Source organism: Rhipicephalus sanguineus, chromosome 8, assembly GCF_013339695.2.
Source record: "Rhipicephalus sanguineus isolate Rsan-2018 chromosome 8, BIME_Rsan_1.4, whole genome shotgun sequence".
Lineage (NCBI taxonomy): Eukaryota > Metazoa > Arthropoda > Arachnida > Ixodida > Ixodidae > Rhipicephalus > Rhipicephalus sanguineus.
Window position 1 is genome coordinate 68,797,468 of NC_051183.1, and position 15,140 is coordinate 68,812,607.

Below are 15,140 nucleotides of genomic sequence, written 5' to 3' on the forward strand. Positions count from 1 at the left end.
AACAGCGGTGTTTAAGTGTACCGCCGTTAATTCGCCTTGGTTTTCCCAGCAAGCCTTATACTTGGAGCTTTTATTCTGCATTCATGTCATCTTCCACAGCGTGAATAAAGTAGGAAGCAGCGTACCTCTCATGTTTGTAGCGTTGCTTATTTGCTTCGCACATGCGCTGGGGACATGCAATGCGCAAAAGCGCATTGCATGTGTGCTTCAGTTCTAACGAGAAGAAATGACGCCTGGTCACGCCAAAATTATGATATTTCAGTTTTGTTCAATGGTCACAATAGCGAAATTTTATCACACCCTACACAATGAGCAACAAATGTAATAAGTACAAGAAGTGCGTGCACAATCCGTGCACTATGTTTTGCCTTATGTTCCGATAAATTAACCTTACGTGTAACGTATCAATGCATGCGAATTGTAGCGTGACAGATTACTTAGCAATCGGCTCACCGATAACAGGAAATATAGTAGGCATCGCGTGTTCACGAAGGAAACCAGACAGTGGGAATACTGATCCTTGGAACACTACATCCTTACCGCGAGTACCTAGGAAAGCATTCGGCGTTAAATGTTGGCCGCGCCGTGCCGTTGCCCGTTGAACACCGTAACCAACACGTTAACCAACAATGAAACACACCTCGTAACTTCACGCACAGCAAAAATCAAATTCTCACCACAATAATTCGCAGAAGGCATGCAAATGCGAAACACCAGGACACATGAGGGGGCGTGTCGTCGCAGAGGAACTTACGAGCGCGCCTTTCCATGCACCGCAAGGGCTGCACTGAACAACAATGACGTGCACCTCTTTTGAGGGGGCACCAAGGAACACATTTTTCGTATTATATAAACACTGTCATACATTCTTGGCACCTACACCTACATATTATTGCATAACCTACATAACATTGCATAATATTGCATAACCTACATAACCTAACCTACAGAATATTGCATTATGTAGGTGCATAATTGCACCTACATAATACTGTTCTGAAAAAAAATGTAATTTGTAAAACATAAAAAGTGCTGTAACCTTGAATAAAACTTGGTTTCTTGCTATTAGTGTTTGTTCCCTCCAAACATAGTCGCGCTTCAATCGCAGCACCCATAACTCCCCTTGCTGGTGTTCTTGGCAATAGGTTTTGAACCGCTTGTCGCCCGAAGCCCCGCGACCTATTTGCATGGACCTTGGCAATACGATGAGAAATCTCAGACATCAGGAAAGCCGACGTCAATCATCGCTGTTGCTGCTTCGCTGCGCGCGCGCGTTCTTCTCGGACAGTGGGCTTGTTCACTTGATTAAACTGCGCACTCCTGATAACGGTGGTGATAAACAAGTGCCGCTTCGACAGTATTTATTTACCAGAGCACGCAAAGTGCCATCGTCGCAGCTTAACGGCTGAGGGGTTACACGGCTGTGTTAAAGAAAGCGGGTTGGATTCCATGGCCCCGTTGGCTGTATGCATTTCGAAGAGGCCCATTGGAAACAACAGAAAAAGAATGAAACACCCGTGAAATTAGGTTTAGATGCATGCTAAAAAAACCACATGTTCACGATTAATCTAGGGTAAGACACCATAACATGCGTAATAATCATGTTGCACACTTTGCCCCTAAAAGCTCGAAATTTTTGAAGCCTTGTCACCACATTGTGACATTTTCTGTTTTCTTCTCTACCTATAAGAGTAACTTTTGTAGTACTTTGTATTTTCCTTCCAGTCCCCAAGTCGGTTCTCCTGCGTATTGTTTACTGAATATTTTCACGCTACATTATTAGAAAATAACGTTCAAGACCAAAGTGCATCCGCCGCGATCAGGAATTGAACCCGTGTCCTTGTTTCTACCACGCAGCGCCACGCAATAACCGCAATGCCACCGCGGCGAGTCTGTAGTGAAAAAGGATGCCCCTGTTTGTTTGTTTGTTTTTTTTTCGCGAAGAGAACTCGCTTTCAAGATAACGGAAAACGGGGCGAATTTGTAAAACGAGGTGGGAGGCAGAAAACACAGGACGGGCGCTTTTCCTGGGTTTTACGGCCTTTGGCTAAGCACTGTTACTGGCGATTCTTTTTTGCTTGTTTCTTGCCTCATTCAGTTGCTTTGAGTAGAGCCTTTCCCGAGTTAGAATAAATCGTTAGGCTTACTGACACATTGCATCGTCATGTGGTCCTACAATGAAAGACACTATGCAGAAGCGTTTCAGCTCACCTAATTGCGCCAGCTCTTCTCGCCAGCGTTGTTCTTGTGCACTTCCCGCACGCCAGTCCCAGTTAGCTCACATACGCAGTCCTCCGGAATTCCGACATCTCTGTCCACCAATGCGCACGACACCTTTTTCTGCGCAATCGAATGATTTCAAGCCGTACATGCACATCGCGTGTTCCGCTGTAGTCACTTTCCCGTAAGGGATGCCAGTCGCGATGGCGGGATCAGTTCGCGTAGGCATAACGTTTTTACCTCTCGCTCTCGACCACGTGATCGTCGTCGATTCAGCGATGCGGTATAGGGGACGCTTACGTCAAGCTGAAAGAAACGCGCCTAGCCCGCGTATCCGGCTGTGATTTGCCCCTCGATCTTATGCAACCGCTTTCGAGTTGGGCAGAAAAAAAATGCCGGTCACGGCGGCCGCATTTTCATGGGCGTACCTGAAACTAGTACCTGAACCTTACTTACATCTAAGCGTATTTAGTAACTATTCCTGAGTTCCCACCCCCTCTCCAACGATGTGCATTATGACCATATCTTCAGCAAATAAAACTCGATAATTTACATTTTTTTTTGTCTTTTGTTAGGTTGGCTTTCTGGTGAGCCGATGCGTCTATCCGTTCGTCTGATTGCAGAACTTATTGTAAATGTAGGTTCCGACGAAACCTAACATTTTCCTGGGCGTTGAACAATAACTAACACTGAGGACTTCGATTTGTTCTGCCCCCGTGCAGCAAATACAGGTGGCAGGCTTCTACCGACACTCACGGTGCTCCTCAAGAGGAAGCCTTACAAAGCGGGTTTTAGTAAATCCCACTGGTTTAAGAGAACGGGGACCAGACGGCCAATGGTAATGTGTGGTGTTCTTGTGTACCGCGTTTACTGGAATTCTGCCGTGATTGCTCTGCACTAGCTAAGGTTAACTAATGCTGCCGAGGCGATGACCAATGTTCGCTTGTCTTGGCAGATGTTGAGCCAATGGTGGGTTAGAGTGTAGCATAAATGTTGCTAACCTTTGTATATGTTGTCTAAATATTACTAAATAATGGCTGTAATAGTTCACATGCTCTCATTTTGCCTATCAGTTCTTGTAACACCAACATTAAATCAGAACATTAAAAGCAAAAATTGCGTCTATCTTACTATGTGTCCGAGTGCATGTGTTCTTGCATATAATAAGGAACAGCCTGGGACAAGAACCCGTGCTCCGCGTCTGCGTTTCGTTTTATTGCTACCCACGTAGCAATAAAAATTCATCGCATCCTAACGAATTCGTTCGCAGCTTTAGACCTTGTTATATAGCCATCAATCTTACACTCGCTGGCCGCAAGAACTACCAAAATTATTCTCTTGATTTTAATTTCTTACGAATACACGAATATCTGCGGTACTTCTCATTTCTCATTTCAGCTATTGCCTTATAATATTGAATAAAAATATTCGAGTATTCCTCTAAGCCCAAACAGGAACTACAATATCAGTGCGTCCTTAAGTCAACTAGAGTAATTAACGGAATGAATAATGAGCGAACTAAATCGACGGCGAAGACATCCACGGCTAGTTTCCCCAGCAGGTATGTTTAGAATTTCTTCTCTCTCTTCACCCTATTGTAAGTTTGTTTTCAGAAAATACACTCAGTATGTGCAGGTTGTACTTTGAACGGCAAGGGACGTCCGTGGAATGAAAAATGTTTCTTATGACCGGCATTCTTGACGGCCTTCTGCAGACAATCCCACCGTGATTTATTGTTCATCTTGAAGTCAGAGCCCCATATATCACCGCAGAATCAATAGCACAGTTCATTACTTTCGCATTCCAACTATGCCACTGTTTGTCCAGTGGATTCCGCATCCACTCCATTTGACGACAAATTCGCCCCATGGCCAAATCACTTCGAGGACCAAGTTCCATTTATATCATGATTTTTTAGAGGTAGCGTGCGCTGTACGCTATATTAATAGTCCCATATTGCACTCTGAACACATTATAGAGATATGAAGCTTCAAGAAGGCACCATGATGGCGTCCTCTTTGTGGATGTCCCTCTGCTTCTTGCTGTTTCTTTCAACTCTGTGCAACAGCGTTAAGTTCGACGTCTGTGAAGAAAAAACAGGTGAGAATACGCCACGAGCCCCATTTGAGCGGCCTTTTCTGCTGCCGCATCCGACCAATAAACTAGGAGACCCTTTTGTCATTGGTGGTCAAGCTGTAGTTTATCATATGAAATTTGTACCAGTCCTTTATCGTGTGCGCCAATCTACGACTAGAAGTATTTCATGCCTGATACGGCTTCTCGAACAGCACACTTCAAGTTACTTCGCCCAATCCAAACAATGTGCTAAATGCACATGCGAAATGAGGCTAGTGTACGTAGATGTAGAATAATACTAGTTGTTTTACGTCCGAAAATAATGATATCACTGAGAGGCGTCGTAGTGAAGGGTTCCGAAAATTTCGACCACCTGGGGTTACTTAACGTGCACCTAAATCTAAGCACACGGGCCTGGAGCTTTTTGTTTCCATTGAAATGCGGCCCCCGTTGCCAGGTTTGGATCCCGCGACCTTCGGATCATCAGTCAAGCACTATAACCGCAAGGCCACAGCGATGGTTAAACGTGTCAGCACACACACGACAAGTGCGGTTACGGCGTTCGGCTGCCGACACGAAATTCGAGGGTTCGGTCCCGAACGCGGCGACCGCCTTTCAATGGAGGTAACATGCTAGAGGCAGTGTAGTTAGGTTTAACTGCATGTTAAAGAACCCCAGGCGATCGGAAATTTCCGGATCTCTCCACTACGGCGTCTCTCCTAATCATGTCGTGGCTTTGGGAAGTAAAACCCCATGAATTATTCTGAGCACGAGAAGTGAGCGGTAGCTTGTGCTAAACAAGATTGTATTTGTTCTTGGGCTGTCTTGCATTGCTTGCACAAAGCGAGGCACCAGGCTGAGCCACAGTTTTCGGCTCAGCGACCGATGTAATGCTTGCAAAAAATGCATATCAGTAAAACTCGAGGCATGGCATGAAGTGTACGGCTGCCTCAAAAGGTTTGGCAACACAACACGCAGTGGAGCACGGGAAAAGCGTACCATGACACATGCCTGAAAAGTGGGGCTTGATATGCACGGTTCATGCGTTTTTACCTCACCGTATCTGTCGTGCCTGTGGATGTACGGATACAGAGCTGCTTCGAAGGCTGCGAAACTTTAGGTTTTTATGGCCATAATGGACAACAAAACAGTGGTTTACGGGTTCCCACTCGGGGCTGCAGCATTCTCCAGCTCTCCAGGAAGGAAGGAGGAAAAGGAAGGAAAGCCAGGAAGGTCAACGAGACGCGTGTCTGATTTGCTACTCTATGCTGGGGGAAGGGTGATTGAGGGAGGGAAAGAAATAGATAAAGAGATAGTGAAAAGGGAAAACAATACACGCGAGCTTAAAGAACACAGCTGCGTTCCATAGTACTCGACCCGGGAGCTCAGGCATATACGTTCCACTGTAGATATTCGTGTCATGGTGCCTACTGAAGGCTTGCAAGTACTGGACATAGAACATCCAGTACCTGTTGTACGGACTGAGCGTAAGGAGATTTCAGCTTGTCGACGAACACGCGCAGTGTGTCCAACAGTGACTGAAGAACTATATTGGTTGGTTTGTCTTCTTTAGGCAACTGGTTAGTCGGTAATTCAGTGCGTGTTGTTGCCGATGTGCAGTGTGAATCTGCATGTCGTTGCGACTTCGGGAAAGTAGGCCAAGCTGCATCAGTCGTGTCCATGCCTTCCTTGTTGTCCTGGCTTGCACCGGCCGTCGCCAATCCGTGTGACCGTGGCTTCAGCAATGGAGACCAAGTGGAATCCCCAGCAACCATGCGTTTTAATGCTGTTCGTTTCGTACTGGCCGCGAAGGGTCCGGGTGACAAGGGAGTTGGTGAAGCAGGGCGTTCAAGGGGCGCTGCAGATGCGCGAGCAATGGTTTTCTTGGATGAACTTCGGCGCCAATTTCGCCGCTTTCTGACGGTTTCGGCAGCCCCGCGATGCGATGTATGGTTCCTTGTCATTTGTTTCAATACAACAATTTCCCTTTTCAATTTTGGGCACTCTTTTGAGGAAGCTTCGTGAGGTTCATTACAATTTGAACTCTTGAGAACATTGGCTACACAAGCGTCCGCAGAATGGGTTTCAGCGCAGCGAGAACATACTCGCTCAGTTGTGCATACGCCTCTAACGTGACCTAGTTTCATGCAGTTGTGGCATTGCTGTGGCTTCGGCACAAAAGGCCTTACAGGATGTCGGAAGTGGCCCACCTTTACATAAGAAGGTAAAGAATTGCCTTTAATACTTATTTTCACGCAGCGTGAGGTACCTAAACGAGCAGCCTTTGCGATAACGCTAGCTTCATTAGCTGGCTTGACAAGGGTGTACAAGTCGGAGCTGGGAATGACAGCGTCCATGTCGTAGATGACGCCGGTGATGACGTTGGATCCCACAGGGATGTAGGAGCGGACGTTGATTCCATCCAGCTCTGTGACGTTGCGTAGTACGTTCAGGGCGGCAGCTCTCCAGCCCTCCCAAAGTATCTTAGAGGGTGCCTAGTATGCCCCATAGGATTGTTCAGTCTGACCCTGTAACTTCATTGTTTAAAGTACCGGGCTAGGCTCATGCAGGTCTTTGACAATCTTGACGACTGAAGACCCATGATGTTGCATTCCAAGAACAGTTTACTCCCCTCATTTACCACAGGAAAGCCGGGGACCAAAGGCAGGCTCTTGTGAGGCGCACGTCATCGCTTAATTATCATTTTTCCTTCATTTCGAACCTTTCTTCGGACTAACGGCGGGAGAAGGGAGAGCACTGAGGTAAAACTCCCCCCCTCCCCTTATGAATCACCCTGCGCACGCCCACGCCTGTGGCACCGTGACGCCGTGTTGTTAAGTGTAATTAGCAATCGGGTGTATGCTCTAACTCGCACTGCCGACAAAATCGTGCATTTTACTTCCTGCAGCTTCAGAACATGCTGTTATCACTGCTGCAATGTCTATCCTATCAGGCGAAACTGCGTCGTTTTGTTTTTTTTTTGTTTTTTTAGACGATTATCAAGCATTGTATGAATAAGTACGCTTATGAGTTTTGCTTTGTATTTCTTTTCTTTCTTACAGGCATAGTGCAGAAGGCGAAGGCAACGCAACTCGCTGCGAAGCTGGTCGACAAGTGTGCCCTTCCCATTGTTTCGAAGTATAAGTTTTCTACGAAGATGATCCAGCGGGTATGGGACACGGAGAGCCCGATTTTCCGGGTGTACAGTGTTTTATATTGTCAAACTGCCGGATTTTAGTCTTGACGTTGTGCTTACGTATTGCTCGAGAACCAACACTTTTCCACCGTCGTAACAACACATTCTTTTCACGCCACCTCCTGGCAGAGCAGGACGTGCAAACTGGGAAATGTGCAGTGTTTACTTAGGTCAGTTTTGAACAGACCTGTAAATTTCATATTATTATTTTGGTCTTCCTTTGAAGAGACAACGTAGAGATCACCACGATGTTTGCTTGGTGGCGACAGCACGCCTCTAGTAAGCTGTAGCTCGCAGGTTCGGCGACTGCATTAGAAATCAAAGCCAGCCAAAGCTAAGGGCACGTTAGAAAAGCTGTTGTGATATTGAAGGTTACGGGATATTTATCCAGCAGCAGAAATAAACTATAGTATGGCGTAGGAGTACGACACAATCCCACTTCAGCAGAGCACCGCGAACACCGAACCCAACTCGAAATGAAGCGTTGCCTATATAGAGGACACTTGAGAGATGGGCGCTAAATGAACTGCTGTTTCTTACTTCTGACGCTATGAAACACGCATGACAAACGATCGTCGCTTCTATACGACAAGATACTTCGTTATACTACAATAAATTGCATCTTCTTGCGCTGGCGTGAAACAATGATTATCTTCTCTTTACTGATCTCTTTCGCACAGGCGGCCTCCAAAATGTGCGTCGTCTTTCGATTCTGCTTTCACAAGTACATTCCGTTGAAGAAGTCTAAGGTAGGTGTGTTTTATTGCGTCAGGTGTAATGCCGAGAATTGTATTGCATACGTGCTACCTGAAGTTTGACTAAACTGACACAAACAACTGGCTTGGAGTATACAGCCTGCTCTGTAGTATCTCTAAAACCGTGCCGGAGAAAAACCGCTGTGAAACTGTATCCTCGTAATGAGGCGGTATTTAATATTATCACGGGGCCTGTGATGTCGATGAAGGCAGCAGTCGGCGTGACCAAAACGAAACTCTTTATTTGGCCGAACTTGTGGCCGGGAAACGGAAAGTGAAATTACAGCAATACACACTCTACACTGATAGCGGCGAACACAGCGTCGGCGATTGATGTAACTGATCATGGCTGAGACGCGCCGTCTTTTATACATCACACATGGAACTTTCCACTCTTATCACGGGTGGTCGTGCAAGCTCTGGAAAAATCTACCCTGTTCGCGTCCTGCGCGCAATCTTAACAGAGTGATCTACTACAATCGCGAAGCTTCTCAAACGCTGCTGCGCGGTCAACGTCGAGCGTTGCTAACCGTCCTTGCGGCCAAACCCGAATACGTCCAAAGAAAACAAGATGCGGATGTGGCAATATTGACAGCGTTACACAAGCAAGGCCACGCGTGTCATTTTCTTATCTGGGAATTTCACCCTCTCTCTGCTACTTTTTTTTACTGGGTAATAATGGCTGGTCTTTGCATAATGAGTTAGTGAAGGGGTTTAGTTTCTACAGCGCGACTGGACGCGGACGGAGAAGGAACACGCAAACACACACACAGTGCTGACTTTCAACTGGAATGTTTATTTAAGCATGAACAACCAACTAGCCCACCAACGCACTTTAGTGAAGGGGATCGTTCTTACGGTGGAGATACCAAAAATGGGTAGATCTGGAGGCAGTTGTATCCACGGCAGCATTTATCGCATAGGTACTGCGGTGAGGAATTCCAAGCTTTGCTCTTTTTCTTGGCATATATGTGATAATACATACTGCAAAGGATTTTTCGTGGACAATAATGACCGAATGACATTTAGAGGTCTACATAACCTTCATGCACACACTGTTTCTCAAGACGCAACCGTCTGGACTGGAAAAAAGATTGATCGTCATAAATCTGCAGACATAGATCAAAGAACCTCAATCAAAGAGACATAGATCAAACAGTCTAAGCAACATTGAAAAACGCTTCTGCTCGGACAAATTCCAACCAAAAAGCTAACTGCCTGCGAATGTCATCGAGATTACTACAGCTGATAACCAGTATTCCAACGGTAAAAGAAGGCCAATTATCAGAAGGTGAAGCTGATATCAGGTTCCAAAAAACTGCAAACATTGGCAGTTGTTGGTTTTAGTTCAATTAAGTTAAAGAATAGGTCTGCATGATTGATGTACTCTGTACTTGCCATTGCTTATTCAGTGGATAATCATGCTCACATGACCTGGACATTTTTATACGCACGCGCATTTATATTATTATTAATATTATTATTATTATTATTATTATTATTATTATTATTATTATTATTATTATTATTATTATTATTATTATTATACCGGTTCAAAAATATTTATGACCCGCATCAGTAAGGCAGGAGCACCTTTACAGCCGTTACATATTGCCGCGGCTTTTGTGCACACATATTCTCTACAGGGACCTGACGCCTACCGGGAGGAGGTGTACGAGTGTATCGCCAAAATGGCATCGGTATTTACTGTCGTCCTAAATCCTGTGAGTATTCATGGTAGCTTCAGTATAATTGTTGCAAACGCTTTTCAGCACTCTACTATGGCAATATTTTTACAGTTCTTGTTTCTCACGAAGTTGTAGCTATAACGTTACGTCGTAAAATGAATACGACTGCATAAGACTTCGCTCGTCCTGTCTATTTCTTCTGCTTGTGTTCCGTCCTCCGCAGAGCTCTCGTTAAACTTCAACGACTCTATGGCTTATCATGTGATCAATTTGACCAGTTTATCATGTGATCAGCTTATCATGTGTGACACAGTGACGTTAGTAAAAATCTGAACTCTGTATGATTTCCTGACTCACTTTGTTTCGCTTCTTAGGACTGGATAGACACGAAGAATCTTGAAGATCCGCGAGGCCTTTACTACGATGGCGTTGTAAGTGGAAGCGTAACGTCGCGAAAGCTGATGCAGTTTATTTGTTAACGGATGCTTGAATTTGCCCTTCCTGAAGATTACGATAAAGAATTATTACAGCTAATGAAAAAGTGTCACACAGGCTGTTCATGGACGTAATACTTATATTCACGTGCAACCGCCATAGTAAAATTATTGAACAAGGGTTGAATATTCGGAGAGTTAAGGCACTTACCTTACCATTATGAGTATTAATCATAGTACAACTCAATATTAGTGATTCTACACATTCTAAGGATGTTTATAATCCATCTGTTATAAAAACAGAGGCATTATGCGCCTCACGAGAGGGTCCCATGCCGAAAAGCCTGCGTTTCTATAAAAAGCCACTAAAGTGAAAAATTTGGAGCCATCCGCACGTCTTGGGGTTCATAGTAGAACTCCGGGGGGGGGGGGGGGGTGAACAGACCATTACTTGTGCACATCAAAGTTTTTGCATCCAGCTTACAGAGTTTGTTTGTTAAAAAGTTTTGCTTGCGCAGGTCTAGAAAGCGCTCTACGTGCTTTCAATGATATTCGTGAGACTAAATTCTTAAGATAATGGATTTCTAGGGGTTAAATAGGGCTGAGCAGAGATACTCGGAAAAGTATTCCAGAATACAGATATCGAAATACGTGGACCGGAAGCCTAAAATACAAATACTGAGATACAATCGCCTTAAACGTAACGGGATATTTCGGAGATACTTTTGCAATATGACGAAAAAAGTATTCCGGAATACAGATACAGCAATACAGATACTAGAATACTTCTTTTTTTTATTTCAAGGATGCTCGCACTCCGCAAAGGACATTTATAAGTGCAGCATAATGGTGTAAATAAAGTTGCAGTGCATTGAAACGTTCAGTTTATTTATTACAACACCCTCAGCGCCATTAAGACATCACAGAGAGGGGGGCGGCTTACGAAGTACATAAATAGTAATAATGACATAATTACACATATCAATCGCAATAAAAAAGTACAGGCATTGGGCACCGAAATCGACATGCTTGGTGACAATTAAATGAGCTATGCTGGAAATAGCATAGTTTAAGCAAATCGCTCGAGTAACTAATGAACACCAGTGAATTAAGAAAAAGTATGAATTTACTTTGCACATAAGATCTGCTTTGCTGAGTAGGTTCCTGTGTGAGCATCTCAAATAGGCTGTCTTCCAAACAGCGTCGATTCGGCCTCAGCACAAGACTCGTGAAAGAAAAAGTCTATCTAGCGCTGCAGACGGGCACGAATTCGTGTTAGAGTGAATAAATACCGCATTCATAGCCGGATAGCCCTGGAGCGCGGCGACATTTCTTCTCGGGCCATCTAGATACCGAAACACTTCCTCCCTCACGTGCGTTGTTGTGACCGCTCAGAAGTCCATGTCGGTCCCCACCTTGGGAATCCTCAGCCGTCTGGCCCGGTCGGCGCCGGATCAGATGGCTGAGGATTCCGCTGCCCATATAGGCCGGTCATAATCACATACGTGCAATGGAGCCCAATATGTCGAAATTGCACAATCCGAAAACTGGCTTCCTAAAATCACGTTCTTTGGGGTGAGAGGGTGTAAACCCTCCCAAGTCGCTCATACAAGCTCTCTACACAGACGTGCAAACAGGGACACTTGCTCAGAGCGCCACATCAGAAACTACAGCAAGCACTAGTCGCCTAGGCCGAAAGGGTCACTCTTCAATAAAGGTGTCACCACCACCGACGCCACCAGCACCCATTTAAGCAAGCCGCAACAGGCAAAGTCGCCTCCGGCAGTGGGTGAGCCTTGTTCCACAAAAGACCATTTCACGCTTGTGATCACTTAGGAAGGCAACCTGTCACGCTGGAGAGGTGGCTGAAACCGCGACCAAGATAGCCATCGTCTAGTCACTTCCACCGCGACTATGGGAACTGCTTTTAGAAGTGCCGCCGCTTTGAGAACTGAACGCACACGAAGCATTGCAAAGCCTTGTTTCAAGGCGGTATCCGCGCGGGGGGTCACGAAGTAATGGCTGGCCTCCCGAAAAAAACTAGGCGAGCTGCACTGGCCTTGAGAGACATCGACTTTCGTCGGCAGAGGCCGACAACACTGCCTCCGCGATTCTGCCGTCTGTTGCGTCTGTTGGGCCATTCGGTGCTTGAGCGGAAACCATCGCCGCCCTTTCTGTCGGCGACAGGCAGCGCGCCTTTGCTTGTCTTGGCACAAAAACAAATGAAAACACAAACCGTCATACCCCCTTGGAAACACGCGTGAACTCATTTCCGAGAAAAAGAAAATGTAACGAGATACCCCTGTCCTGCATTGTATCGCGATGCAAGTGATACATCGTAAAAGTATTTCACTACTGAGGTACAAATCTATTTTTCAAAAGTATCTCGATACAGGAAATACAGATACTCCAAAAGTATCTCTGAAATACTATCGCGATACAAGAGTATCGCGATACTCTTGTATCGCGATACTGCCCAGCCCTGGTTTAATACACCGAACCTGTATAACGTCTAAAAAGACTTGCAGTACTTGAGTGGCTCGTCTTGAAATTTGAATGACGATCTTACCAAAAATGACAATCTGCTTTTCGATGACGTCTTAATCATTCACTAAACTGGGGCAGTGACATATTGAGGCAGCAGTGCTTTCACTTAAATAGTCTACAATAAATCAACAACTATTACAATATATTGTACAACGTACTTGCATCAGAAAATTTTAATGCTGCTTCAATTTTAAGCCAATAGCTATTGACCAAAACCATCGCCATGAATTCTCAATGCATAATGAACATTGAAAAATCAATCCACAACGATTGAACCCCTTCTTATTTAACAGAATTTCGACGAAATTTCGGTCACCAATTTTCAATAAGCGTCAAGAATGAGCGCAATGATACTTCAACATAATGACAATAACTCTTCAATACAATATGTCAATATTGGGCTATGTTTCAATAATTTCTCAAGATTTTTTGCAAGGAACACGTACCACAGGTGTAGAGCGTAACCGGAGTGTAACGCGTAACCTGGGTTTCGCCAACAGAAACGGCGCTGGCCTCAGCTCAAATGATGTAGGTACAGGCGGGTTTCATTCACGTGATACATTAGGTATACTAGGATTTGCACACATTTGAGTAGTTATGTTGACGGTTTCGTTGTAGCTGCGCATTTGTGTGTTTCTGTAGACGCATAAACTGCCTTTCACTAAAGGTAAAGATAGTAAACCATGATTAGAAAACTCATAGCAATTCCTCTTTCAGAACTGCACGAGGAAGCACAGCATCTTTTCTGAAGATTCTGCCATCGCCCTCGCTGGAATAAAATGGGTCCGGGACACTTTGTTTTAGGAAAGGGTAAATAAATAAAATTATACGCCTTCATTATTATACTGGATCGTTTCTGCTCATCACACTTGATTCAAGAGTATTCCGGGCGGCATTTTGCATGCTGATTCTAAGCTGCCTGCCAGCTACAACAGTAATCTTTTAAACTTTTAGTAATGCACGCACACACACATGTGAGTGTGTGTGTGTGTGTGCCAGGGGTTTTAAAAAAGTGGTGAGCCGCAGCTGGGTGAAAGCAACGAGACATTGAGACATGGCCTCCAGTCACGTGGTAACTCTTAGAGTATTGTTATATTGCGCCTAATTAATTAACAGAGCTCAGTTCCGCAAACACCTTCTCATTAACTCTAGCACGAAGTGCGTTTTGTTACGCTGTAGAGGGAATTTAGAAACGTAAGATCGAATTTCTTATGGCAACATAAATGGTGTATCCTGAATTATTCCTGCATTTAAATAAAACTCGCGAAATATAAAATATACAGCACGTGACAGCGCTAATGCATTGTCGTATTGCAGTGCCGTCAACGGTGCCTCGAACGAAAAAACTGCGTGCGCGGACCGTCTCATAGCGTGGGGACGCGGCCCTATGCGCATCGGCTTCACAGTAAATCAGCTATTTTCCACAGCGGCACGCGGAAGAGATGAGTTGCCGTCTTTGATAAGGCGAACGCCGCGCCCGTTGTTCCTTTCCGAACCTCGACCCAGACTGTAAAAACTTATGAGCAGAAACGCATACCAGCGAAATGAAAAATACTTCTTATGACCCAGATATATTACTTTTCTCCGCAGACAATCTCACTGTACTCCTTAATCATCCAATAATCATTTATTGCGCGAGATGTCACCAAACAATCCACAGCATGGTTTCTTATTTGACTTCCCAGCGACACCTCTGTTTGTGCAGCGGCTTCACCATGCTTTTATTCGAAGGTAATGCAGGTCTAAGTGAAACCGCCCCAGTTACTTTTTTTTTATTGATGGCATGTTCCGTATGCAGTCTCCATAGTAGCTCTTACCTATCTGAACGCTTGAATAAAATTCCAATCTTCAAGAAGGGCCCTTGGCAACCTTCGCTCTGTACCGGTCCCTCTGCGTATTGCTGTTTTTTCTAGTCATGTGCAACAGCCTTCCGTTCGACGTGTATGAAGAAACAACAGGTAAGAGTAGGCCACAAGGCACTCATTGCGATGCATGCGCACTATATCACATGGACCGCCGGTTCTTGTACTTCAATCTTAAATTATCGTATCGTTATAGGTACTGTATAGCCTCTATTGATCCAGTAGCAGCACTATACTACAGTTCCTGATAAGTTTTTGAAGTGATCCCGCCAATCGTCCTTTTTTGTTTACGAAGAGAAATAAGTGCAATTAGGCGGCTACAAAGGTAAGGCAGACAAGGTCGTCTTTGTGTCCGGGTTCGT

At 44.9% G+C, this 15,140-nt stretch overlaps 1 protein-coding gene across 1 annotated transcript; it reads left to right on the plus strand.

Annotated features, from left to right (window-relative positions):
- Positions 1–4,195: 4,195 nt before the first annotated feature.
- Positions 4,196–13,720, plus strand: LOC119403294 (uncharacterized). Its single transcript, XM_037670239.1, has 6 exons — positions 4,196–4,320; positions 7,359–7,465; positions 8,173–8,241; positions 9,894–9,971; positions 10,310–10,366; positions 13,634–13,720. Exons 1-6 carry the CDS (start codon positions 4,203–4,205, stop codon positions 13,718–13,720), a joined length of 516 nt encoding a protein of 171 aa, XP_037526167.1. The 5' UTR covers positions 4,196–4,202.
- The last annotated feature ends 1,420 nt before the right edge of the window (positions 13,721–15,140 follow it).